We start from the raw sequence: 27541 nt of genomic DNA on the forward strand, positions 1-27541 counted from the left end.
GTTCATGGCAGGAACCCTGGGGGTCATGAGTCAGGCTGATCACTAAAAAATCACCAGTTCAAAACCACCAGCTACTTTGACGGAAAAGATGAGGCTTTTGGCTTCCTGAAAGACTGACAGTCTTCGACGTAAATCACCTGGTAAACCACAGTTTTGCCATGTCTTAGGGTCAATATGCATCGGCATGGACTCAGTGGTGTGAGTTTGGTCTGGTTTTGAATATTCATGGCACAGGAACCTGGCGCGGGCAGGAAAGTGCTGAACTGCTTCTCCCAAAGGCAGTGATTTAAACGCGCCGGCCGCTCAGAAGGAGAAGGGTACAGCTATCTGCTCCCATAGAGTTGCCGTCTCAGACCCCTGGGATGGATGTATCGGGTTTCGTTTTCTGGCTGATATTCATGGCATAATGGCTAGGTGTTGTGCAGTCATAAATGATAAACATTTAAACATAAGTTCCCTGAACTCAAGGAGGGACACATCCAAAAGAGACACGAGAGAGAGATTTCTGGTGTACTCTGAAGCCCCCTGATCCCAAGAAACTAGGCATGAGGGAGATGAAGCAGCCCAGACTCCGCCTCTGTTACCTGGGCATAAGGTAAAAGAAGTGGACAGAAAACCCAGGGGGGTCTTGGCAACCAACGGAGTAAGACTCGATTGCCTGCGACAGAGCTCCTGTCCTGGTCCAGAGCCTCTTAGACCCTTGCTGCTTTTCTGCCCCAAGGACACTGTTTCCAAGAGGAACTCATGGTCACTCACGAAGGCAGTCGGGATAGTTGTAGAAGTCCGGGGCGCACTGGTTGCAGGTCCGGCCGGCGTAATGGGGGTGACAGGGACACTGGCCCGTCTGATCACAGCTGTTGTTCAGGGCGCCCCTGGGGTCGCAGTCACACTCTGGGGAGGAAAACAAAGACCCAGCCTTACATTCATGCACATGTGTGGAAAACCGTGAATTACGCCACCTGGCATCGTGCCTCTGTTTTGATCCAGCTCTCCGGAGAGCCGCCACATCCCAACTCAAACCCCAACCATGGCCACTCTCCTCTCCACCTTGGAAAAACTCTCCGGCTTTAAGAAGTGTTTTGGGTTGCTCTTTGTTTTGTTGCTGGACCTTTGGAGTTTCTGTTTTCTACCTCTTCCCGCTGGCTCCTCAAAAGTGTCTGGGTTATGACACACTGATGGATGACAAAGGTCTGTGGGGAGAGAGCTGGTCTATCACATTTCCCTCCACCTTCCAGCATCAAGTAGAGTCCGTGTTCCTGGCCATTGAGTCACTTCCAACTCCTGCACGTGAACTGGGCTGGACTTACCCCTCCTACTGCCCGGTGAGGATAGGAATTCCTTCCTCTCCACATACACAGACAGGTGTCCTTGGCTGTGCTTCCTGAGAGGACCCAGTCTCACACAGTCACCAGAGGGTCTTCCAGGCTGGCATCTGAATGGACGCCAATGACCAGGTCTTTCCTTCTGCAGTATTCTCAGGTGTGCTCGAAATGCCAACCTTGAGATCAGTACCTGTCACACCAACCTTCTGTGCATCCCGAGGCCCTCAGCCCTCGTCCATGCGGAATAACAAGGTATTGAATGAAAGATGAACTCATTATGGGATGCCTCCTCTGGATCCAGCCCTGGAGAGGAACCTGATCGACTTCGCTCCCTCACCCTGGCCGCCTCACAGGAGACAGTCTCACTGAGAACAAAGTTGTCATCTGCCTGTCGGCAGAAGGAAAGCTCAAAGAGTGAGACAACACTGTGGGACAACTATGTCTCTAGCAGGCAGACTGCAAGTTTAAAAGGCCTCATTATGAAAGGGGAGCTCTTATTGCTTCTGATTTCAGAGGCTCTGTCTTTCTGCTGGACAGGCAGGCTGGCCCCTGGGTTAGTCAGAGCCACAACATCATCAGCCAGTTTCACAAGACTATCCACAAACGACTCCTCTGTCACCTGGGCCTAAGGCACATGAAATCTGCAGAACCCCAAGCCTATGTTCAAACAATAACCTCAATGTTCCCTGACAGAAACACTGGACGACAGCATGCAGGGCCTGTGCGGAGCTGCTCTTCAGACTGGACCCCCTGCCAACCTCCCTCCGGATGGCCCCCTCCCCTGACCACCTCTCTCTGGATGAACCCCTCCCCTGCCAACCTCCCTCCGGATGACCCCTTCCCCTGCCAACCTTTCTCTGGATGGCACCCTCCCCTGACCACCTCTCTCCGGATGGCCCCCTCCTCTTCCAACCTCCCTCCGGATGACCCCCTCCCCTGCCAACCTCTCTCCGGATGGCCCCCTCCCCTGACCACCTCTCTCCGGATGGCCCCCTCCCCTGCCAACCTCCCTCCGGATGACCCCTTCCCCTGCCAACCTCTCTCTGGATGGCCCCCTCCCCTGACCACCTCCCTCTGGATGGCCCTTCGGACAGGCTTGGAGGACTCTTTCAGGGCATCCAGTGCAAGAAGCCTTCCCCAGCACCAAGCCCTTGTCCTCTTCCATTGGCTGGTTCGTCTGGTCCGTGAGAATATGCAAATAGGAAGTAGGGGATAGTCTCTCACTGGTAAGGTACTTATGGGAGTTTTCCAGGAAAAGGGTTTCTTTCCCTCTTATCCCACCCAAAGGCTACACCAAACCCTGATGGAGGAAGGTCGGACTCACGGGTCAGCTGCACTTGCATATGCCTTCAAAAGCTAAAAATAAGATCTCACTGCCATTGAGTTGATGCTGACTTGTATTGACCCTATAGGACAAGGTAGTCCTGCCCCTGCGAGTTTCCGAGACAGCAACTCTTTACCAGAGTAGAAGCCCCGTCTTTCTCCCTATGGAGGACAGTCCTCCTGGGACCCACCGGGGCTCGCCCTGAGTTAGAACTGACTGGATGGCAACTGTTCTTTGTTGTGTGTTTTACTTGTTGTATGGACCACCTGAAAGGGAAGGAGTGTGTGAGACAGAACACACACAGGGGTGGGGGGGGGGCGGCGGGGAGGAAGCAAACACTTCCCCTCCCGTCCAGCCTCCCTTCCCCTCCTATTCTGAATGCCCAGGGGCCCCAGGGAAGCTGGAGAACAGCTTCCTGAGGGCTAGGAGGCAGGGCCTGGCTGCCTTGTCCTGCTGAGCCACGTAGTGTCTGCAGTCTCTCCCATCAGCTTGCTGCCACTGGTCTCCCGGAGAGTTTGGGAAGGTCCGGTTCGGTATGCGAAGGCCTCCCTCCCCTTGTACACACTGCCAACACCTTTCATGAGCGTTTTTCCAAGGCTCTCACTGCTTGGCCGAGTAAGTTTTAGGATCAAATGAACACAGCCCCAAATGCTATGTCCCATAGCCTGGTATATTCTGGCCCAAAAAAAGCTCTTTGCTTTTTGGGAATTTGAAAATTCTTCAACTTTGTTTGCCAGCTACCGCCCTGACTTCGTGTCTTCATCCAGTTACTTTTAATGCTCTCCAGACGTCTGGGAAAAACCCTGCAAAGCGGTATTTTTTTCATTTTGATTCTATCTCACCCAAGGGGCCTTTTGTGCTCTTACTGTTAGGTGTGAATCAAGTCATAGATCAGGGGCCGGGCTGCAGAATTGTCTGCACGTATTCAGAACTCCCGGTGTGTGCAGGGAGTCCCCCTCTTCATCTTCAACCATCGGATCCACTTGGCCAACATGGCGATTTGGAGGCTTACCGCTTCCCTTCTCTCCTCCTTTCTCTCACGTCCCTTTCTCTCCTTCTCTCCTCGGCTCCCGCTCCCCAGTCCTGCTTCTCCCCACTTCTGTGTTAGCCTTTTCTGTTGTCTCCTCCCCTGCTCGCTCCCTTTCTTTTTCTGACTACGGTTGCCAGCAATTCGCTAGCAGTTAAAACAGAAGACAAAAACTAGAAAACCCGTGGCATCAAATCAACCCAGACTCCTGGCAAGCCCCTGTGCTCGCGTGGCAGAGAAGCATGGGGCTCCAGAGGGGGCTCAAAGGCAGGCGCGTTGTTTTTCCCCAGAAGATCTCAAGACTTCTCCTCCGAGGCCCTCCTGGGGGGCCTTGAACCTCCAACCTGTCAGTTACCAGCTGAGCTGAATGATGATTGGTACCCTCACCCGGGAACGCCAGCCAGGGTGGCCTCCGAGCACAATTTTTCATCTCCTCACCTTCCCGCCTCACGGTATGCGTCCCTCTTCCTGCATTTGAGCCACAGAGGGGCTTCCGCAGAGGCGGACCACAAATATTCAGATTCAGGAGCCTGCAGACTCTGCTGGTTTTTGTCCACCCCTCTCTCTGGGGCAGTGGTTCTCAACTTTCCTCATGCCGCCACCCTTTCATACAGCTTGTGTGGTGCCCCCCCAACCAGAAAATGACTTTCATTGCTACTTTATCACTGTAATTTTGCTACTGTTATGAATCAAGTGACCCCTGTGAAAGGGTCATTCGACCCCCCCAAAGGGGTCACGACCCACAGGTTGAGAACCGCTGCCCTAGATCAACCGGTTCCTGAAGACAAATGTGGTTGAACTTTGAAATACAACCAATGGTTTCCTTTTCCTCTGTAGGTCACCTTGTTCATGGTCAAGACCCTTCTCTGACGCTTTCATCACCAAAATAATCAAACAGTTTAAATCTGACCATTGAAAATAGTACTGTTGCTAAAATATATACTTCCCCGCATTTTTAAGAGGCTCGGTGCTCCATAAGCAATAGCCCCTCTCTTCCCTTCTCTCTAGTCCCTTTGTTCTTTAAAAATATATATATTTTTATTTTTAAAATAAAAATTTATTTTATTTTATTGTAGTTGACCTTTAGGTTGAAACCCAGGTTCAGGTTAAATGCTGCTCCTCCCATCCCCTCTCCCAAGCACAGCCTAATTCAGGGCAAAAGATCACAGCAGGAAAGGTGAGGGGTGTTAGAGAAGGTTTGATATCCACAGTCTACCCCTCAGCCTGGGATTAGAGGAAGAAGAGGCGAATCCTTTCACATAGAAGCTTTCAAACTCTTTGGGTTATATCTACGATAAGAAATACAATTTACATTGTAACCCAATAAATGCACACACACAAATGGAGAGCTAATAAACATATTCACGAAGACATATATAAGAATTGTGTACATCAGTTCTATCACTACTTGCAATTCTCACAATTTCTAGTCTATTCTGTGTCATTCAATGCTGGGTTATGCTCTCTAAATTGATTTCCTCGCCCTCCGGTGGACAGTGATATTTAGTTGGAAATACCAGGCTTTAAAAATGCAGAGCGTTCAACAGAAAAATGGGTGAAGGGCGACGTCGGACAGTGTAAGACATGACAAAATAATAATTTATGAATTATCAAGGGTTCATGAGGGAGGGAGGGAGTGGAGAGGGAGGGGGAAATGAGGAGATGATGCCAGGGGTTTACGTGGAGAGCAAATGTTTTGAGAATGATGAGGGCAACAAATGCACAAATGTGTTTTATACAATTGATGTATGGATTGTGATGGGTTGTATGAACCCCAAATAAAATGATTGTTTTAAGTTCAGTGTTCATCAAAGAACAAAAAATCATATCATTGTGAATGAGAGGGAGTGTGGAATGGAGACACAAAGCCCATTTGTAGGCCACTGGAGATCCCCTGGCAGAAGGGTCTCAGGGAGGAAATGAGCCAGTCAGGGTGCAGGGTAGCAACAATGAAGCATACAACTTCCCTTTAGTTCTTTGGCGCTTCCACCCCCAACTATCATTATCCCAATTCTACCTTACAAATCTGGCTAGTCCAGAGGATGTACAGTAGTACAGATAGGAATTGGAAACACAGGGAATCCAGGACAGATGATCCCTTCAGGACGCAGTGGTGAGAGTGGCAATACTGGGAGGGTAGATGGAAGGTGGAGTAGAAAGGGGGAACTGATTATAAGGATCTACACATAGCCTCCACCCTGGGGGATGGACAACAGAAAAGTGGGTGAAGGGAGATGTCGGACAGTGTAAGATATGACAAAATGATAATGATTTATAAATTATCAAGGGTTCATGGGGGGCAGAGGTGAGGGAGGGGAAAATGAGGAGCTTATAGCAAGGGCTCAAGTAGAAAGAAAATGTTTTGAGAATGATGGTGGTAACAAATGCACAAATGTGCTTGACAGAATGGATGGATGGATGGATTGTGATAAGAGTAGTACAAGCCCCAATAAAATGATTTTAAGAAGCGCTGCGTTCATGCTTTTTCATGTGCAGCTCCTTGATGCTGAAGGAAGGGAATATACTGGGTGCAGCACCCACCCGGGGTATCAGGAAACGTCAGTGCTGCTCACTGCCCAGTAACTGCCTAATTTGATTTATTCTCCTGGGTCTCAAAAGACTGACGTCAGATCAGAGACGGTGATCTCAGTTCATTCATTATAAAATCCTGGTGTGTGGTCTTCCTAATGGGTTTTGTTTTGAATTTCTCAAATGACTACAGGTGTTTAGTATATTTTCAAGCATTGGTTAATCATCTGGAAGGAGCCCTGGTAGCAACGTGATTAAGCATTCAGCAGCTAACCTATAGGTCACCAGTTCAAGCCCAGAAGCCACGCTGCATGAAAAAGAGGAGTGTGATTCCTAAAAGATTGTATCCTTAGAGAGCAAATGTTTTGAGAATCATGAGGGCAATGAATATACAGATGTGCTTTACACAATTGATGTATGTATGGATTGAGATAAGAGTTGTATGCACCCCTAATAAAATGATTTTAAAAATGCTTTTATAAAAAAATTCACCATGACCAGAAAGAACTTTCCCAGGCAATGCCACTGGGTGCACTAACTCAGAGCGAGTTGCTTGATGCTTGCCTAGCAGGAAAAATGCGTATTATGAAACCTCTGCTCCACCCTGTGCAATTTCTTTCTTTTTAACCTTCTTTTGGAGGGGGTCCCCCCTCCTATGTGAGTGAGGGCTGTGTTTTCAATGGTGTGGCGCCCCACTGAGGTAAAGTGCAGTTATTTGCTGGAAACCTGTGCATCTGCCCCTGGCTTTCTACTCTGGTCTTTACTTAATCCTCTAGCTCTGGCCTCTCTATGACTTCCCCCTTCTAAGAAGTCTGCCCACTCCCGATGACCTACCTGCCCATCGTCTGTCCCATCTGCAGACCTGCTCTTAACTGCCTCTCTGCCTGGCTAACTTCCCTTCAACCCCTGAGACTCAGTACAGATGTTAACTTCCACTCTGAAGAAGCCCTTCCGGGACCCGTACCTCCTCCCGCCCTCCTTCCACACCTGGGCAATAGAGATGTCTCTCCTGTGGGCTCCTATAGCTTCATGCTCTGGCCCCATCGGTGCACTTAGCACCTGCTGTCTGAACTCTTCACCTCTCCGTGTCTCTCAGGAGACCGGGAGCTCCTTGGATACAGTGACCTTGTAGGAACCAGTCCCCTTGGCAGCACCTAGCACAGAGTAAGCACTTAACAGTTTAATGAATGGAAAATATGCTAACTATTCCGGAATACAATTATCTTTGGTAAACACCATTCCTGAAATTCTATTTCATTGGCAGCCACACAAAGTAGGTATTAGAGCTCAGATACCAAAATGTGCCTGCCCATCTCTAAGCTTTCTCTGCTGGGTCTCTAAGCCAACGGTGGCTGCCCCACTCTTGCCAGGCAGACAAAAATTCCCAGCCGGAGGAGGCACTCAGCCAGCTACCCATGCCACTGTGGCCACTGTCCCAACCTCTCAGAGTTCTCGTGGTTAGGACACCCCCAGCCCTGGCCACACTGCGCTCAAAACATTGGCAGTGCCCGTAGTGCCTCCTTATGAAGTGATTGAAGGGAGAGGGGCAGGGAAGACAAAAACATTTCCTAATATTTGACTAGAATAAAACTGGGTATCCATGCCTTCAGACCAAAGGGGCTGCTTTATATAATCATCCCAGACTGCGCCAATCTTAGCAAAATCTTAGCAAAGTGGGCATAGTAGCTCTAGAGGAGCTTCTGGCTGCAAAACTGTTTAGGTAGTTGTAAGGTTGTAAGTTTAAGCCCACCCAAAGGGACTTTGTAAAACAGGCTTGGTCATCTGCTTTCCAAAGGCCACCATGGCTACCAACAACAGCCTTTCTAACTATTGGTTCTTGCTTGTCAGTGCTCTTTGAGCCTGGAAGAATGACTCCCCCCAACCCTGCTATCACAGAGTTGATTCCGACCCGTGGTACTTATATATAGGTCAATCTTTATGGGAACCGAGAGCCTCATCTTTTTCCTGAGGAGTAGCTGGTAAGTTTGAACTACCAATCTTGTGGTCAGCAGTCCAATGCTTACCCAACAGAGCCCCCAGGGCTCCTCTGAAAGAATGACCGGAGGGTGGGGGGTTGCAGTGGACAAAAAACAGAACTGTCAACGAGTACTTCCCACAGTGTCTATGCTAGAAATGGTGTCATTGTAAGAGGAGAAAATGTTCCCAGTAAGCACTGAGTTTCTAGTAATCCATCTCATGTGGATAAAGCTGCTCTTTGGGGACCCAGAAAATCCTAATATTTACAGCCATAAGGTATAGCATAAATCCAAAAACTATTCTGATCAGCAAAGCTGCTCTGCTCTGGTCTTCCATGTTTTGGCTTCTGAAATTGGGTAGATTAATTTTCGAGAGCAAAGGTTCTCAATTTTGGCTGCACCCTGGGGCCCCCTGGAAAACCCCACTGCCTAGGGATGGAATCTCACATCCCAAGCTTCTGACATAATCCCAAGGTCTGCAAAGTCCAGCTTGAGGGCAGACTCCAGCCTTGTTTTAGTGAATAAAGGTTTATTAGACTGTATACACCATCCATCTATAGCTGCCGTCATCTACAGCAGCACAGTTGAGTACCTATGTTCTCATTGTTGTTTGTTGTTGTCAGGTGCCACCGAGTCCATTCTGACCCACAGCAACCCCGTGCACCACAGAACGAAACACTACCCAGTCTTTCACCATCCCCACCCCTGTCCCTATGCCGGGGACCATGGTTGCAGCCACTGTGTCAATCCATCTCGCTGAGGGCCTTCCTCTTTTTTGGCTGTCCCTCTGCTTATCACAGAATCCCACAAAGCTACAAACATGTACCCTCTGACCCTGTTCGGGAAAAGTTTGCTAACCTCTGAATGGGGATTTCTGCTAACTAGAATAGTAGTTTTTAATGAGAGACATACATTAGAACCATCTGGAAAACTTGTTCCAAATACAAGTGTGAGTTAGCAGTTGTGAAGGGTGAATGGAGACATTAATCAGTTTAGGACATGGGAAAAAATTACAGATTATGAAAGGGTTCATGAGTGAGGGGGTGGGGAATGATACAGAAAATGTTTTGAAAATGATGATGGCAGCATATGTACAAATGTGCTTGACACAATGAATGGGTGGGTGGATTGGGATAAGAGCTATACGGGCCCCCAATAAAATGACTTAAAAAAAAAGTACAAGTGTGGACTTCACTCTAGTAGATCTGAGGAGATACACAGGAGTTTATGAGGAAACTTCAAGAAGTCCACAGGGAAAACATGGAAATTTTCCATGAAGCTTTTGAAGCCCCTTTGTATTTTTTGAAAAAGCAAGAGAATTCAAAACTCACTCCTGTTGAAGCACTACTGGCGACTATAGAGATCTACAGTCTCTGAAGCCGATATAGGGTTGCTATGAGTTGACATCAACTCAACATCAGTGGGTGGGGTTGGACTTGAGTACATAGGGATATAGGCCTTAAATGTTCTGCCCAGAGCTACAGGTTTCCTTGCCCTGGCAGTTGAGATAGCTGTGTTTCTAACACTGACTGCCAGAAATTAGGTCCCAAAGAAAAGAATTGTTAAATCCATTAATAGAAGGCCAGATTGAAGTGGATAACTCTGTATTAAAATTCCCAAACGAGCCTAATTGCACCAAGCGAGCCTTCTTTTTCCTTAAGGCTGTGTGCTTAAGTTTTCTCTAACATTTTATAGGAAACTTCTGCGCTTCCCTTCAAGTTCAATTAAGTTTCTTTTCCTGAAGTCAGGCACTACTCTGCTTGGGGGAGGGGAGGGGCCACTGAATAACAAAGGAGCTGCTGTAAACAGCCCATAATGAGATCTAAAGCAGGCTTTGGAGTGGAACCAGGCTGGTGTTGTAATCAAGCTCTCAAGCTTTGTGGCAGGCTCAGCAATTCAATTGACTCCCTGCCATTGTCCTCAGAGGCAAGAATGGCCAGGCTCCATCTTTCATACTTAGTAGTTACCCAAGAGGACAGGGGAGAACTGCCCCTGTGGGGGCGCGTTTGAGTTGTAGCTGCATCTTTTTTGGAGAGTCTCATCTGCCAACTTAGCATTTTCACCAACCCCAGGGAGCAGAAGCGTCCCTAGGCTGCATCGTCTTTTGATTAGATGCTACCTTGGCAGCAGCCATTGCTGCCTTTTTAGAGCAGGGGTTCTCGACCTGTGGGTCCCGATCCCTTCTGGGTGGAACAACCTTTTCACAGGGACCGCCTAAGACCATCAGCTAGGTCAGCAGGAGAGGCAACTCGAGGGCATGGCAGGTTTTCTGCTGTTCCAGTTCTTTCACGGTGGGCACTGTGGGGATTTCAAACCAGCTTCAAACCCCTCCGGGCTAACTGTCTGATGTAAGCGTCAGGCAGTGCCCTGCGTCAGTAACACTTAGTACAGGGCTGGATCCAAGGAGCCGGGGTGGGAAAATATGGAAATAAGGATCAGAAGGCAAACCAAGTCACCATTTAAATGCTGGGAATGCTGGGGGTTGTTGCTTAATCACATTCAAGGCCACTAACCTCAAGGAGCCTGACAGCCTGTGACATTACCCTGCCCCTCACTCCATTCCTCCAGGGAATGTCTTTCTTTCTTGTCATCATTTTATCGGGGGCTCATGCAGCTCTTTTCAAAATGCATGCATGCATACATTGTGTGAAGCACATTTGTATATTTGTTGCCATCATTATTTTCAAAACATTTTCTACTTGAGCCCTTGGTATCAACTCAGGGAGCGTCATGGCCTCTCTCTCCTCCACACCAACACCTACTCAGCCATCCTCACACCCTAGCCCTGACTCTGTTTCCTACTTCACAGAGAAAAAGGTAGCAGCCAGAGGGAGGGAGGGAGGTAGTTAGTTTATTGTACCAACCTGGCCGATAAACACATGTGGGATTAATTGAAGGGCAGAGAGATAAATGGCTACGTGAGCCTCGTCTTTCTTGTCTCTCACTCTTTGATCATTGGACCAGTGTGCGGCTGCTGCCTTGTTTGTTCTGTGCCTCCATTTGCAAGTTACACTACCTGTGGGACACCTAACCCGTGGACTGTGTCACTGTATTTTGAGGTTCATTCTAGACCTGTTTTGCCACACTATTGGAATTTATATCTCTTGAGCTGGGGACTGTTCTGACTGACTGTTGGTGACCTGCCTTGCTGTTTGCTGCCTGTGACTGGACAGCCTGAATTGCTCTCCAGAGGACTACCCGGTGGCCCTCAAGACTTGAAGGACTGCCAGTGTCTCACAACTGTCTCACGGGAGTGAGCTGCACTGAGCCATTTGTATTGCTTTATAATTTCATGAACTGTTTATTTCTTATGTTATATGTCTATCTGTATAAATATAGAGAAAACTATTAGCATTCTGGTTCTATTTCTCTAGAGAACCTTGTCTAACACAGGGAGCTTCCCGAGGCTCCCTCCACCTGCCACCTGCCACGCCTGGCTTCTGCAGCACCCCTGGGTGGGTCTGAACCGCCCGCCTCCAGCTTAATAGTCCAGGGCACATGATTTGTGGGACCCAGGCCCCTTTACACCTAACATTGTTGTTCTTAGATGCCGAGGCGACCACTGGGACTCCTAACGACCCTATGCTTCACAGGACACCGGCTGCCCGGTCCGTCGTGCACCATCCTCACAGTGTGGCCATGCTGAAGCCCGTTGTGTCCATCCAAGGGCACATGAAAAGAAACCCTAAAACCACTGTAGGAAGGATTAATTAGGCGAGGCTCTGATCCAACTGCTTGCGGGAGAAGCAGCCCTCTATGGAACTTCTCACCCGCCTGCCCGAGGTGCCCGGCCACTCTCGTAGCCCTTTCTTGATTGACAGCCCTGTCCCTGCTTCGCTCACTCACTAACCCACTGCCTAAATGGTCTTCCCCGGGACTGCCTCCCACAGAAACTGCTGGCCCTGCGCTCCTTTCTCAGAGTCTGCTTTGGGAAGACCTATGATAAGACGGTGCAATCGCTAGGTGGTGCCCACAGGGCCTGCTCCCGGCTGCTAAACATTGAAGGTTTGAGTCCCCCGCTGGGGCACCTCAGAAGAAAGGCCTGGTGATCAACGTCAGAAACAAAAATCAGCCTTTGAAACGTGCATAGCTCTGCTCTGGCACGTGCGGGTCCCCAGAAGCCAGGGTGACTGTGCTTTGTTTGCTTTGTTTTAAAAAATCAAACCGTAAGCAACTAGCAGCCACCGAAGGTTAGTGGTCAGGGAGGGCGGTGATGTGCCCCAATCTCTGTTGCATTTTCTTAGCCAGGTAACATCACTGCAGAGGCCAGCGTGGGGGTGAGGAGCTCCCTGAGGAGACCGGTCTTTCACCCACAAAACAGCTGGTAACTTCAGCGGCCTAACTCACACCCAACGACACCAGGGTCCTCCCATCCTGTACAGGAGGCAGGAAAGGGATGCGACGCTCACTCATTCCAGAGAGGTTACTTGCCTTTTATATCTCCTGCGACTGGATCTTCGGGACTCGGAGTAGAGAGAGGAGAAATGGGAATTCCTGTTAAAAACAATGGGTGAAGAGAAGACAGAGACAGTATTGTAAATCCCCTCAGCGAGGCAGAAGCCCTCTCTAACCTAGTGAAGAGTCCCAGCAGGAGACTACTCTAAAGAAAGGCACGCTGCTCTACTACACGCGTGTCCGGTGCTTATACGCAGATGAATAAATGGACGTGCATGTTTTGTGTTCGTAGCAGCTGCATCCAACCAGCAGTCCTCACCTCAAGGAAAACAAACAAACAAACACACTGCCATCCGGTCAAAGCCGTCTCCGGGGAGCTTGCAGGACAGGGTGGAGCTGCCCCAGTGAGTTTCTCAGACTTAGGCTGAACACGTGACCTGTTTTCCACTTCACCCTGGCCTTGGCCTCAGTAACACCTTTATTTATCTTTCAGTAAAAATCAAGAATAGCTTTTCTAAAATCCTTTCTCTCAAGTGTCTTTCCTGAAACTTTTCTTGTGCCATAAAGTCCCTTCAAGTTTCTTTCTTTCTTTCTTTCTTCCTTCCTGTCTTTCTTTTTCTCACTAAAAAAGGTAAATCCACTTTTAACTCTAGTTGATCAGGTCGCCAGGCAGTGCCATGTTCTTTAGGCTTAAAGCGTTGCTTCCTCTCAATAAACCCAAAGCCTGTGGCTGTAGAGCCGATTCTGAAAACAGCAACCTTTATTGGGGTTCGGAGACTGTATCGTTTTCAGGAGCATGGAGCATCATCTGTCTCCCACAGAGCAGTTAGTTGGTGGATTTGAACCACTGACCTTGTGATTAAGCAGTTCAACACTTCCCGGACCGTACCCCAAGAGCTCCTTTTAAAGATGGTCACTCCTGCCTCCTTCACACAGGATGCTTTCACAAGTGAAGGTGAGAAATCCTAATGATGACTCTAGAGATCTCGCTGGGACAACACGCATGACTTGGAGCACCATCATTCCACTCCCACGAGTCCTTCCCCCACAGCCCCACCATTCATCCTAACAGATGCTCCCAAGGGTTGGCCTGCAGGAGTGTTAGCGTGAGCATCGCAGTTGCCAAGGGTGGGTTTGGGAGAGGGGATGGAGTCCGTGTTTCTTTGGGCTCACCTAGATGTACACCCTGTTCTCATGCCATCACAGAACCAGCAGAACCCTGACTCGGGTGTCATTGTTTGCAGGACGAAGCCCATATGGTCTGCTGCTTCATGCAGGGAGTGACCCTGGGTGCTGACCCCAGAGCTGAAAGGTGGATCACTGCAACCCACCCAGAGGTGCCTCAGAAGAAAGACCTGGTGACCTGCTTCTGAAAGGCTGCACAAACTGGAAGACCTGAAGGAGCAAAGGTCTACGCAGTAACCCGGGGTTGCCACGAGTGAGAACGTGCCGGAGGGCAGCTGGTTTGGTTTGGTTTGGTTTCCTGCTTCATGCTGCACACTGCTTCTGGCAAATGAGGCCCCTTTCCTCTCTGACATGGGGCAGTGTTCACTTTGATCATCACAGCGGGTGGAGGAGCAAGCTCATGGTAACGTGTCCCACTGTGCGGAGGGGAAGAAGCAACGAATCCACCTGCCCACCAGAAATACCACACGTGATCTGCAGGCAAGCCCAAGCTTGGGAAAGCCCCTCCCTCCTAGGAAACGAAATAGCCCATGCGTGGGTTTCTATTCAATTGCAATGGCCACCATTCCATCCTTCTGACCGCCCGAGATCCTATTTCCATCATCTAACCAAATTGTTGGAGAACTCAAAAACGATGTTGTCACAGCTCGTGGCCATCAAGTCAACTGTAAATCACGGGTCCCTGGTGTCAGAGGAGAGCTGCCCTGTTGAGTGGTCAAACTTCTCAGGACAGGTCACCAGGCTTACCTCTGGGTGCTTTCAAGGTGCCAGGTTTGGGTTAGTAATTTTCACTACCCAGGGATTCCCAATAAACGTTTGTAAACACTTGCACATAATCCAACGGCCTCATCTATACCTGACCTTATTTCCGCTTCCTGCACCCCAACCTGCCTTTCATGTCCTCCGACCTCAATGCACAAAACCCAGCTATGGAGAGAGAAGGGAGGCCCCCCGTTCCTCAGTGCATACTTACTTAAGCAAACTGGGAAATCATAGTATCCGACTGCACACTCCTCACAGCTGTCTCCACTGAAGTTGGGCTTGCAGTGACAGCGGCCGGAGCCCTGCTCACAGCCATCCGCATGCTCGGGGTTGCAGCTGCAAGCTGTGGGAAGTCCAACAGGCCCACCCTTCAGCACACTCAAGAAGGCAAACAATGGCCCCACTCTCCCACCCAGGCAAGGTTTAGCACTTATCCCAGCTCAAGAGTTACTCTTGAAGGGACTGTCTGTTTTCCACTCTACATGCTTGATGGATGGTCCTCATGACTGAAGCCGAGGGGGCTTCAGGCAGGAGAGTCAATGGGCATCTGCCCTGGGGCGTTCTGGAGAAGGTAGCTCAGTGCAGTGAGCATGGCCCAGCTCCCTGAGGCAAAGGTACATCTGCATAAAATAAAGCCAGAGTCCCCGAGCGGGGATGGTGGACAGGTCTTGGCGGCTTCGTAGACATAGCCCCTCCAGGATTTGGTCTCGCTGTGAATGTCCACAGGTGGTCGTCAGTACACAGGTGTGATGTGATCACAAATGCGAGGTCCCTCAACATTGACATGTGACCTATAGTCAGCATAGCAAGATTGTACCCTGCATCCAAATGTTAGCTCCAACGGACATGGCTTACTGGAGAACATTATTGCAACCAAACAAGATTATTAGGCTTCGCTTTCAATATACCAGCTGGTGCATAGGCTTGGTAAATTCCCACTTGTGGTTTCTCTTGACTGGGCAAGTTCCTATCCTGGACCGGGAACAGGGCCCTTGCTCCTCAGAAGACATGCCCCGAGCCACTGGGAGACTGGTAAGCATCCAATATCACCCTGAATGGCATCTCCTGGTATCCATTGCTTCATGTATTTAGATGCCCGTGTCCTAGGGCTGTTGGGCTTTTCCCTCATTTGTTTGGTTTCTTTTGCTAAGCCTGTGACACCTATAAGGGAAGCATTAGAGGGAAGAAGAAAGAAGCTTGGGAAATGATGCAAGAGTCGGTTCCTAGCAAGGCACCTTGACAACATCCGGTTTCCTTCGCCGGGGTCCAGCCTTTGTGGATGCAAGGAGAGCAGTGGGCAGAGTCCTTGGATGATGTGGGAGAGGGAAATCACTTTGTAACAATCCTGACTGTCCTACAGAGAGACACATGAATGTGTGGATGTCCTCATCAGTTAGAGATTCAGTGAATGGTTCGGGTTATGGACAGGAGACCACAACAGGCTCTCCTTGTTGTGAACAGGTTCTGGTTCAGGTTCTGGTTGTGAGCCATTCAGTGAATGGTTCTGGTTGTGAACAGGCACCAAGGCCAAGTTATGTTGAGAATTGTTTTCTGTGGCAACCAGAGAACCTAAAAGAAACGAGCATTGAGTACGCTGTGGATTACACAAGGCCATCACCTGACCCGCGACTGACCTTTACACACCAGAAGACGGTGGGATTTTTCTGTAGAATGGACGTGGAATGGTGCAGTGGCAACAGGCAGCAATCTGCAAGCCCTGGGCCCACCGTTTAGTTGTTCTGGAACTTGGGGGGGAATGTTCCCAACTCAGAAACTTTCACTGGCTTCCTCAGATCTGAAGTTTGGGGCAATCATTAAATAAGACGTGTGAAAGTACTTTGCACCTTGCACATAGTTTAATTGTGAGTATGATTAAGTCCTTGTGAGATCCTTGAGATGCTGTCTTAATGCAGATTCTGGCAAACTATGCAACCACCGGTGACCACAGCAAGAAGGTCAAAACATCAGGAGAAGGAACACTTGTGGTGTGCCTCTAGGTGCTTGTGATGGTCTTTCCTGCAATCTTAAGAAATGTGTGATCACATCCTTTTTGTTGTTGATGCTGTTGTTAAGAATAGGGATGGCCAAACATATGCTAATCCAAACACAACAGTCTCTGCACGTGCATGCTGGGACAATGTCTTCAAGCTGGGCAACCATTCTCGGTGAGTCCTCCCCTAAGAACAGACACTCACTGCCCCTAAGGCTCTGATCAGATTTTTCAGGCTGTTGTTGTCAATTTGATTTCATATTGATAATTTTTTACAGGATATGGTGTGCCAGGTAGACTAAAAAAAAAAAACTAGTCAAGTAAACTATTGTTTGGTTTAAATCCTTTCAAGACCAAATTATTTTCAGCTTTGAATGTTTTTTGGAATGAATTTTGGCTTTCAGTAATGAAAATATTCCATTAAAAATGAATTGGAAAAACAGTTTTTTGATAATTTATATGGATTTTCATACAATTTGTGGGACACACATGTCCTGAGGGGTCTCTAGTGCTGGGATTGGTAGGACATGGCCCATTTCTTCTGATTCGTGTAGTTATGCATCCCCTCGAGATGGTAGCATGCATTGAAAGTGGAATAGCAGCTTCTCACGACACCTCAGAAGTGGAAACTCTAAGTGGGCAATTTGTGACCCACGAGTCATGAAAGAGTAAAGAAGACTTCAGGGAATGTTTGTGGTTTAAGGTAGTGCTTCTCAAACTGGGTGTTACTCCCCGCCACCCCCCCACCACCAGAGTGCTGGAATTATCCCAAAGTAATGCAAAGTAGCAGATACCTACACTTTAATCCTAGTACAAACATGTTTAAATGCACTGAGAAATTTGGGGGGTTTGATTTGGTTTTGCGAAGAGGGACTGGTAGGCCAAATAATTTCAGGAACCTACGATCTAAAATAATATCTCATGACAATAGTTTCAGGAGCATCACTTCAATTTACATATAAGAAATCTGAGCTCTGGGGAGATGATGTAACTGCCTGAGGGCCCCGAAGCAATCGTGTGAAGAGAAGAAGTGAAGGACATTGCCGTCCAATCAGAAGAGAACCTGATGATCCCCTCCCACCTCCCTGATGCCCCCCTCCCCCCCCTACCCCCAGGAGCAGGGATCACTGTTTCAGATACCACACGCTGAAAGGAAACTTACGGATGCAGCCGTGGGGAGCGTCAACCGGAACACCTTCAGGGCGGTAATAACCCTTAGCACACCTTTCACAGTTCACACCAGTTGTGTTATGCTAGGAAGAAAAAGGAAGAAACCATGGGAGAAAGAATACTGAAGAAGTCCTTGCCCTGCGCAAGCTGATGAGCCTACACTTCTGTCATATATACAGTCACGAGAAAAGATCCAAGATTTACCACAGGACACCAGCGAATGCTTTTCCCATTGGGATAGAAAATGGGGGGAAGGGCCTGATCTAGGAAACCCGGCTTTCTCCTCCACCACAGAATTTGCTGACTGCGGTAGGTGCTATTTGAGTGAGAAAACCAAACCAAACCAAAAATTCTCCACTGTATTCAGAAGACCCGAGCAACGGATGGCAAGTCACATTTATGCTTAATTCAAGGAATAAAGGGTCGTGTGTGCACTGATAGCTTCTCCAAAATGGGAAGAAATCGCATATCCATATCCTCGTCTCCTGTTCTAATGTTATGCCTTATCCATGAACTCATTTTCCAAACAGTTCTATCACGCGAATGGGAAAGTGTATGAGTCTCATACACAGGGCTCATTTTAAAGTATAATACTAGGCAGCCCTTGATATTTCATAGCTAAGACTTGTAATTGCCTCAAAATCAAATTACCCAACATGCACCATTAGTTTCCAAGAACTATACACCCTGGATTTAGCTCAATCCTGGCTCTTTCTCCCAATTTAGAAATAGCCAGGAGAGCAGTGTTCTTTCATTAATGGAAGGAAAGGCGATGGGAAGTTAAAAGAACCCATATAACACACAAGAGTCTACTTAGAGAGACAGAGGAGAGAACAAAGACCCATTCTGTCTCCCCTCCTCAGTTGTCGATGATTTCATTAGCTGCAGGCCTTTATTATTACCACTCCTTGTCCTGTGGGCTAAAATCTGAGTCCACTTTCACATTGAGGTCTAAAACCACATGAGCCATTTCTCTGTCTTCATGTTTACATGCATAAACTTGATGGGCAAATAAGAAACATCTGTAGTCCCCCTCCATCCCCATCAAATGGCAATGAACCCCTCCTTGGTGCTGTTTGCCACTGAGACACATAACAGGGAAAGGACATCAATTTTACATGGGCTAGAGAATCCTCCTGACCCCTGGACTGGAAATGAGGGAAAATCCTCTAAAGTGGGCAGCCCAGGCCATTGCTATACGACACAATTTGCTAATGAAGCACGTGCCATCTGAGTGCATCTGAAAAACACATGCACACAAAAGAGCTGTTTTCACAAAGTAGTCATATTTGTAAGATATGGGTGAGGAAGCACTGAGAGAACACCAAATGCTCTTCAGATGGAATACCATCCGCCCTTGGCCTTCCAACACCTGGCGATGCTCTGGGCTCAGCACCAGGACTCGAGAACCTCTGCACCACAGTGCCCATGGGCCTGAGGGGCATGATGGACTGTGCCCACATCAAAGACCAAGGATGGCGGTGGTGTCAGAATTTCTATACTGGAGACACTAGGGAAACAATCATGCATGACTTTACGTAAGAAGAAACCCCCACTATCCAGGAGTTGGGGGGTGTTGATGGAATCTACACAGGAGGCAAGCTCAGCCCATACTTAGCTTTTCCTTTTGCACTTGAACCCATTCACACTTCCTAGGGATGGCTCACCTAGAAATCCCAGACCCTACTCTGCTGATTCTGAGGTCAGAATTCCTCCAAGCAGAATTATTATTATTATTATTAATCACTTTACTGGGGCGGGCTCTTACAGATCAGGCAGAATTTTCTAATGCATATTTGCATCTTCAAGGCGTGCCCGTTGGTTACTCTTGCACACGCACTCAGCAACATGTTCTTTTAGAGAACGCCCCTTCTCTCCTCCCTCCTTCCTGCCCTTCTTCACCTCTGCTCCTGGACTACACCTGCAAGACCATTGCAGGCTTCACCTCTCGTTCATGTGCCGCAGGCACGAAGCACGTGCAAGGTGGGCTGGGTCTCAATTCTCACCGGCAGGGGGAAAGAGAACATTTGGCGTGTGGCTTGTCCTTTAGGAAGGAGCCTGGGTGGCGCGAGGGCTACGTGGTCGACCACTAGCTGCATGGCCGGTGGTCCAAACCCACCAGGGAGAGAAAGAGGAAGGTGTCTGCTCCAGCCAGGAGGCACAGCCTCGGAAGCCCCAGGCAGTGCTTCAACGCTGCTCTGTAGGCTTGCTTTGGGTCAAAGCAACTCACTGACCGTGGCTTTAGGTTTGGAGATTTGTCCTTTAGGTGGAGAAACTTGGGACAGGACCGTGTAAAGCTGTTTCTCTAAGTGTCCCCAGGCCCCTCCCTGTCTAGTGACAGATGGGTAATAGATACCGAGTAACGATGTGCTGAATCCACAAGACGACCTTATCCAGGAGCCCCTCAGGAGGGCCTCCAGGGTGCATCCTTCCCGAGTGGGTGGGTGCTTGGACAGCAATTCCTTGCCTCCCCTTAGGAGCTCTTTGAAGCGACCTCTTTTCCAGCTCCTGCCCAAGAAGGGTGTTTGGCGTCCCCTCTCAGCAGAACTCTGCTACGCGCAACATTTGCACCATGGTTTCTGCTTGACGCAAGCAGGGTTTGGGGGATGGTGTCAGGAGTGCGCTCTACCGCTCCTTCAGAACGTGTTGTACAGGGTTGGGACACTGGGACTGCCCAGCAGCCCACAGTGGAAAATAACAACGGAGAATCTTCTGCTCACCTGATCCCCACCCGTGTGAGTGGCTTGCACAGGTCTTGGAATACAAACCTGCCCCCTCTGCTGTCCTGAGGAGCAGACAGGGGCACTTGTAGGGTTTTAAGATCTTGCATTGTAAGGAGGTTGGAAGGGACCTAGAGATAAAGCTCTAAGTAAAGTGGGAGCTACCTACAGATTTTGGTATAATTGTTCCAGATATAAAATGTAATGTACATCATCATATCAGTCTCACGGTCAACAATTCCACTGGCCTTGACTTGGGTGTGTTTCCTTGCTTTTGTTGTTGGGACTCGTTCTGATAGTAAATCAAAGTCAGGCTCCAGAGTTTTCCATTAGCTTCTTGATAAAGTTTTCTCGTTCATTCACTACGAAAGCATCGTTAGCAAATAGCCATGACAACCGAACTTGGTGCTGTGGCCGTGGAAATCTTAGTGCTGCGGCTCTGATTGGCTGGGTCAGGATGTTTCCTTTTTCCTTTCTTTAAGCATTTTATGGGGCTTGTGCAGCTATTCTCACAATCCATCCATTGTGAAGGATTTTTCTTAATACAGTCTGATCCACAGCATGGATTATTTTTATCCATCTATAGACATAATGCAATCTTTTATGGATAATCAGAAGTGTTCTTATCCAGCGCTACAGTAACTGAATTCATATTGTCAAAGTGAATTGAAACCTTATGGCCAAAAACAGTGAAGAACAAAAAAATCTTCCATACACAAAAGGACTTTTGGAAAATTCCAGAAAGTAATTGAGACAGATTTGTCTGAAAAATGGTTCATCTTTTCTAAACTATGCATTTTTCTATGAGAGCTTTATAATCTGTCAACCTTCATAAAAAATCTTGTTGGAATTCCAGTTTTGATCACATGGAATTTAGAGAATCCCTTCTGAATTTGATTTATTTATATCACTAAGCCTGGGAACACATTATCCTTCTCCATATAAGTCTTCTTTTGTAAACTGTCAATAAAGTTTTCCAGATTTGAATGCACCTTCTCCCCCAATTAATTCCTGCTATCTGTGGCCTGTTGGGGAATCTTCCAATGACACCAACACTCATAGTTGGTCTTCCCAAAATCCTGTGTTTCTGTGCCCTGTCTTTTCCAATCTTGCCGTTCCTGGTCTACTGATTACAATCGTTCTTATCTTTCCTGTATTATGGATTCTGGAGGCAGGAAGCACTTTTCTGCTTAAGTGTCTTTTCTGTCATCTGTGGGGTCTGTTGTGGGTGAGAATTTAGCCATATGCACTTGGTCTGCTGCTTCCCTCGTCTTCTTGCGTGCTTGCGGCGTGTGTGGTCTACGTGCGTGTAAAACAAATGGTTTGGAAATAGCGAGGCCAATGCCTTACAGAAACACACAGCGCAAGACTCACATCAGAAGCCAGTCTCGAGGAAAGAAGCTAAAAGGTTGATTTGAGCTCGTGGAGATGAAGTATCTCCAATCGTCATCTCAGACAGCAGGGGTAATCGTTGATCTGCTGTGAGACCACCGATGTCTCACTGAGGGAAAGAGTGCAAGGCGTCGCCCCTCCAATGGCCTGCTCCTTGTCTCACTGATTCATTGTTCTTTCCCCCAAGGTCCGACTGTGACATGCTGTGATGATTCAGTGAGGATCCATCTTCCCACCGTGGAACGCTGCTTATCAGCATTGTACCCCACTTGCTTTTGCGCCACAATTAATTAGCTATGTATGGCGCATCTATACATTTATCACATCGTTATCTATCTGAATAGCTCTGGATGTTCATGAGAGATATTGGGCCAATAAGTTCCCCTTTTTGTAACCCCTGCCAGGCGTTGGCACCAAGGAGGCGCTGGCCTCGTGAAACATATGGGAGGGTTCTCTACCCCTTTGTTTACTGAAAGAATCTGTGTAAGCTTGATGTTGTTTCTTCCTTAGTTATTAATAGAATTCAGCGAAACCACCTGGGCCGGGAGGTTTCTTTGTAGGAAGGTTTGGACAAAGGAGTCTATTTCTTCCATAGACAAAGAGCTACTCCATCGTTCTGCTTAAACTTCTGACAGTTTGGGTAAGTTACAGCTTTTGAGAACTGTGCCCATTTAATCTGATGCAGGCTGTCAGTGTTGAGGTGACAGACCCTGCGTTATTCAAGGAGAGTAATCGATGGTAACTTCTCTTTTTCTTGATCAGGGTGGATGGGAGTTTCGTGTTTTGTTGGTTTTTTAAAATGATCCGCTTTGTCTGTTTTTCCCATTGCATCCCTAGTTTCCCTCTTACGTTTGCTCGGATCTTCACGACTGTCTTCCTTCCTACTGTGCATTTGGAGGTCTACCTTGGTCTCCTTTCCCAGCTTCTCAAGATGGATGCTTGGGTCACTGCTTTTAGATGTTTCTTTTTCTCCGACCTAAGCATTTAAAATTGTGACTGTCTCTTTATGTTCTGCTTCGCTCTACCGCCACAAATGCTGATGTGTTGTTTTCAGTATTCAATTTAAAATATTTTCTAGAAAATAGTTTGATGGTTCCTTGAACAGTTAGTTATGTATTAAAATTACTCAGCAATTCTCTTCCTAGGAGTAGACTCCAAAGTGCCAAAAACAAATGCTATTTGCTTTAAGTATTCAAACAAAGTTTATACGCAAATGTTTATAGCAGCAACCCAGATGTGGGAAATCCACCAATGGAATATTATTCGGTCATAAGAGGTATGAAGTATTTACAAATGCTATATGCTAAGTCAAAGGACCCAGACACAAATGGTTAACTATTATATCATTTCACTTACATGAAATACCCAGAATAGATCAATGCATAGAGGCAGAAGAAAAAATAGTGATTGAAGGGAGGAGGCTTGAGGAAGGATTAATGATTCCTGGATGGGCATGGAGCTTCCTTCAGGGATGATGAAATGTTTGGAATCTAGACATAGACCGGATGCATAAGATTGTGATGTATACATGTCACTGAATTGTACACTTTCAAATGGTTCATTATATGCTAATGTTACCTCCATAAAAGGGGGGGGTATTTTTTCTAATTTCCATAGTGATTTCTTCTTGACCCATGTATTACTTAGAAGTGTGTAAAACTGCCCTATGGGGTTTCCAACGCTGTGATCTTCGTGGAAGCAGACTGCTCCATCTTTCCTCTGGCGATTGATTGGATGATAGGCCCTAACCAATCTTTCCGTGGCCAAGCACTTAACCCTGTGTTACTGGGGTTCCTTCCAACGTGCCTCAAACAATACCCAACTCTACTGCCACATGGCAGCTTCATACAGGATCCCCAGGCTTTATAAATCTTTATGGAGCAAATAGTTTTGCCTTTCGCCCTCAGAGCCACTGGTGTTTAGCCACTAGCATTTCCCCTTCAGGTCTCCTTCGTTTTCCCTCTAAAACACTCACTGCCATCAAGTTGATTCTAACTCACAGCAACCAGGGCCCCTCCCTCATCCATTTCCCCCCAATCCCTAAATTACATCGTTAGCAAAACCTTTTGTGGAAGAAAATGGAGGAGCTATCTCAGAAAATGCCTTCAGCTGTGTGTCCTTTCCTTTCCGTTTCATTGGGAGCCTCCCTTGCTGAATGCTCCTTCGCGATGATGACACGCCCACCTGGATCTACATGGTGTCTCACCTGACAGTTAATGCAGACCCCTCCGCCGGCACGGACGCCCTGAGTGTTCACGCTGGCCTGCTGGAGCTCAGCACTGGCATTGTAGTAGCAATCGGTGGCATGGCCATGGCAGTTGCATGCTGAGGGAAACACACACACACGAAGTCAATAATCCACCATGAATGTGAGGTCCTCTGTAATTTCACTCGGAAAATATCATGGCTCACAGAGCAGTCAAGTCCAAAACACCAGGATCACACTGAGTAGAAAATGTCTTCAAACTCTATGACTCTATGACCCACCTATGATCATGTTATCTATCCTTTCATTCGCTATTAAGTGGAATATAGTTCTCTTTTGAAATGCATAAGATGTAATTACAACAAATCAAGACAAAGTACCAATTAATCTTAATGCACAAAGAGAATATTACTGCTACAGGCACTCCTTGGGAGAAAGATGAGGGTGTGTGCTTTCAGAAAGATTTCCGTCTTGGAAACCCTATGGAGCAGGTCTACTCTGGGCTATGGGGTTGCTGTACACTGGAACGGACCCAGTGGCAGTGGGTTTTGGTTGGTTTGTTCTGTTTTGTTTCGGTAGTACCACTCTAACAAAAGTAATCGAGCCCTTTGTAGTCGGTGAGAAGTGTTTTATAGGCATTATCTCATTTAATCGGCACAGAACCTCTTTAATTTACTCTTCTCACTGACTTATGGCCCAGAGAGAGATGCTTAGCCTTAGAGAAGTTATAGTATGTGCTTACAGTTCCATCGGTTTAAGTGGGAGCGACAGAAGCCTGGCCTGTCTTTGTTTGTCTTAAGATGCTATACCTCGGTCCTTAAGCTTTTCAGCAGCATGCCAGTTACAATAGTTACCAATTGTAAGTAATTCTAATGTTTCATTATAAGGAGATAGCTAAGCATGGATACACAGCTGCATTTTTACTTCCCTGTTCTAGGAAGACAGGATGGCATGTGTTTTGTTCATACACTTGCTATTGGATGCTGTCCAGTTGACACAAAGTGGGGTTGTCAACACACTTTGGTGGGATTGACTTAAATCCACTGAATTATAGTACCACCCATCATGAAAATGGCGTCAACTAAGAAGCACCTGTGGGTGTCTTCCCTCCTGGAGCAGAAGGGAATGAAGGAAAGTGAAAAGTCAGGAGAACCAGAGCCTCCTCTAACCTGAGACTGGAAGAACCAGATGGAGCCCGGTGACCACTGCCAAGTACTCAGTGTCAAGGGCACAATGGAAGGTCTCAGTTAGGACGGGTTAAAAACATGTAGAAGCAAATGCAAAGAAGAAGGAAAATCACATTTCCTGGTCTAAAGGAGACCAAAGAAATGACTGAGAAAACCTTCCAGCTGGAAAATAAAGTCACTCCTGGAGGCCACTTCATCACGATCCAAGGAGCAGCCAAGTACACATGACCACCTGGGAACGTGGGCCATCAACAGAGACTGGGAGGAGCGGGGAGACTGGGTGAGTGGCACGGGGAACCCAGGGAAAAACTAGGACGGTGTTGACACAGGTTTGGAACAACGTGGATATGAACGATCGGTGGAGACGGCTCATTTACTATGTAATTTTTCACGTAAAGCACAACCAAATGTTGGGAGTCTTCTGTGTTGTTTGTTTGTTAATGATGCCACAGTTTTTAACAACAGGGAAGAAAAATCTGAAAAGCCAAGTTGAAAAGGTCAAGATTTAAATTATATTTTAAAATACTATTTTCAGTGAGTAATCCTGAGTTCATAGGGGGAAAAAACACACTAACCTACCTAACAAGGTATTAATAGTGGTTCTTTTTTAGGTAGTAAAATTATTGGTATTTTTTTTCTTATTTTGTATAACGTCCAAGTCATATATAAACTCATCCTCTCTTCCATCGAGTCAGTGCTGACATACAGCGACCCCGGAGTGTCTCTGAAACCGTAACTGTTGACAGGAGTAGAAAGCTCAGTGTTTCTCCCGGGGAGCTGCTGGTGGATTCAAACTGCCGACTCTTCTGATAGCAGCCCAACACATCACCACCATACCGCCAGGCCTTCATACAAGCAGTACATAAGGCATCTTACATTAGAAACTATAACTCGCCCAGATGAAATAAGTTAACGAGAGAAATTCTTATTCTTTGCAAAGCAGAACATATATCATTCTATCCCACATAAAGCAAATTTTCTAAGTTTGACTCATAATTGGCAATTTTTAATCAAGTTGCCAGATGAACTTATTATTGATACTGAAGAACATTAACTAAGTTATCCTGTTTTTACATGTGGACCACCTTCTTATTTTCCCCTCATTTTTGGTACCATGCAAAAAATTGGGGTCAAGTCTATTTCCTACTTTTGTTCATTTGCATAATTCAAATTAAATCTGGAACGAAAAATCGCTGTCAGGAGACTGATGAGTATTAAGCATGATGATTGGCGTTCGTGCTGTTTCCGTGTTTACATCTGGATTCACCTGAGTGTGTGCTTTTCTTCACAACAGACAAACGTGTCTCACAAAGGTGGGCAGAATCCCAGACCCTTTGTAGGCAGGGGAACCCCACTACCAGGTAGAATGGCAGCTGGGGGGCCTTGCTTTCCCCCAACCCCCATGCCGACCCTCACCTTCACACTCGTTGCTCTGCTCCGCCGTGGCCGGCTGCCACTGCCTCTGGTTGTAGCCCGGACAGCAGCGATCACACGTCTCCCCGCAGGTGTGGTGCTGACATTCACACCGTAACCTGGCCGAGTGGGTGAAGCACAACCTAGTTATTTGCAATGTTGGGATTAAAACAGTCCTGGTCATCCTGGCGAGTGCCAGTTTGGGGTCAGTGACATGAACAGAGCGTTTCTGCATCTATGATTTCAAGCCTCACCCCTCCTCCCTGGCAATCCTGCCAAATCAGATGTATTATCACCATTCTGCTGATGATAAAAGCAGGAGGCAGGGATACTGAAACACGTGCTAAGGCGACACTAGTGATAAATGGGGAGCCAGACTGCAAACCTAACTTTAGCTCCATAGCCCCAGCTCGCCCTTGTCCACACCCTCCGCTGCAATGAATGAACAACCAGCTCACCCACCAAGACGTGTTTAGAATCCGTGCAGTTGAGTCAAGTAAGGCAATCACCAAAGGACATACATGATGAAACAGCACAAAGTATCGCTACAAAATCATGTGGTTGTGGTTCAGTGCCGGCAGACTCACAGCGACCCAACACACAACAGAACAAAACCGCCCGTCCTGCGCCAGCGTGGTAGTTATATCATTGTCAATGTAAGGAGTAAGCATGTAGGAGTGGAGTCCAGCCTGTCAATCAGGTCATAGCCAATGAGGCTCCTGTGTGGGCATAGCCTTCCCCTAAGGATTCTGGGAATTCTGGTATTTTCCTCCTTGGAGGTGGGAGACTCTCTGCTCACAGCCTGGGCGACATAATAGCACAAGACACATGGACCAATCCTGATGCAGAGACCCCTGCCAGCGCTGACATGTTTCCAATGCCGCTGGATCCAAAAGGTTAGAGATGGAGAGAGGGGTCTGCGTTTTCACCCTGTGCAGCCGAT

The 27541-nt window shown here is 47.5% G+C and overlaps 1 protein-coding gene across 1 annotated transcript in view; it reads right to left on the bottom strand.

Moving 5' to 3' along the window:
* Nucleotides 1-748: 748 nt before the first annotated feature.
* The window catches only part of LOC142427460 (laminin subunit alpha-3-like), a 126574-nt gene continuing 99781 nt past the window's right edge, over nt 749-27541 (bottom strand). The window contains exons 8-12 of the mRNA XM_075532728.1: nt 26602-26717; nt 23999-24117; nt 17673-17763; nt 14732-14863; nt 749-891 (exon numbers count right to left, since the gene is read on the bottom strand). Coding sequence (XP_075388843.1) covers nt 749-891; nt 14732-14863; nt 17673-17763; nt 23999-24117; nt 26602-26717 — 601 coding nt within the window. The remainder of the gene's footprint in view (nt 892-14731; nt 14864-17672; nt 17764-23998; nt 24118-26601; nt 26718-27541) is intronic.

Source organism: Tenrec ecaudatus, chromosome 15, assembly GCF_050624435.1.
Source record: "Tenrec ecaudatus isolate mTenEca1 chromosome 15, mTenEca1.hap1, whole genome shotgun sequence".
Classification (NCBI taxonomy): Eukaryota; Metazoa; Chordata; class Mammalia; order Afrosoricida; family Tenrecidae; genus Tenrec; species Tenrec ecaudatus.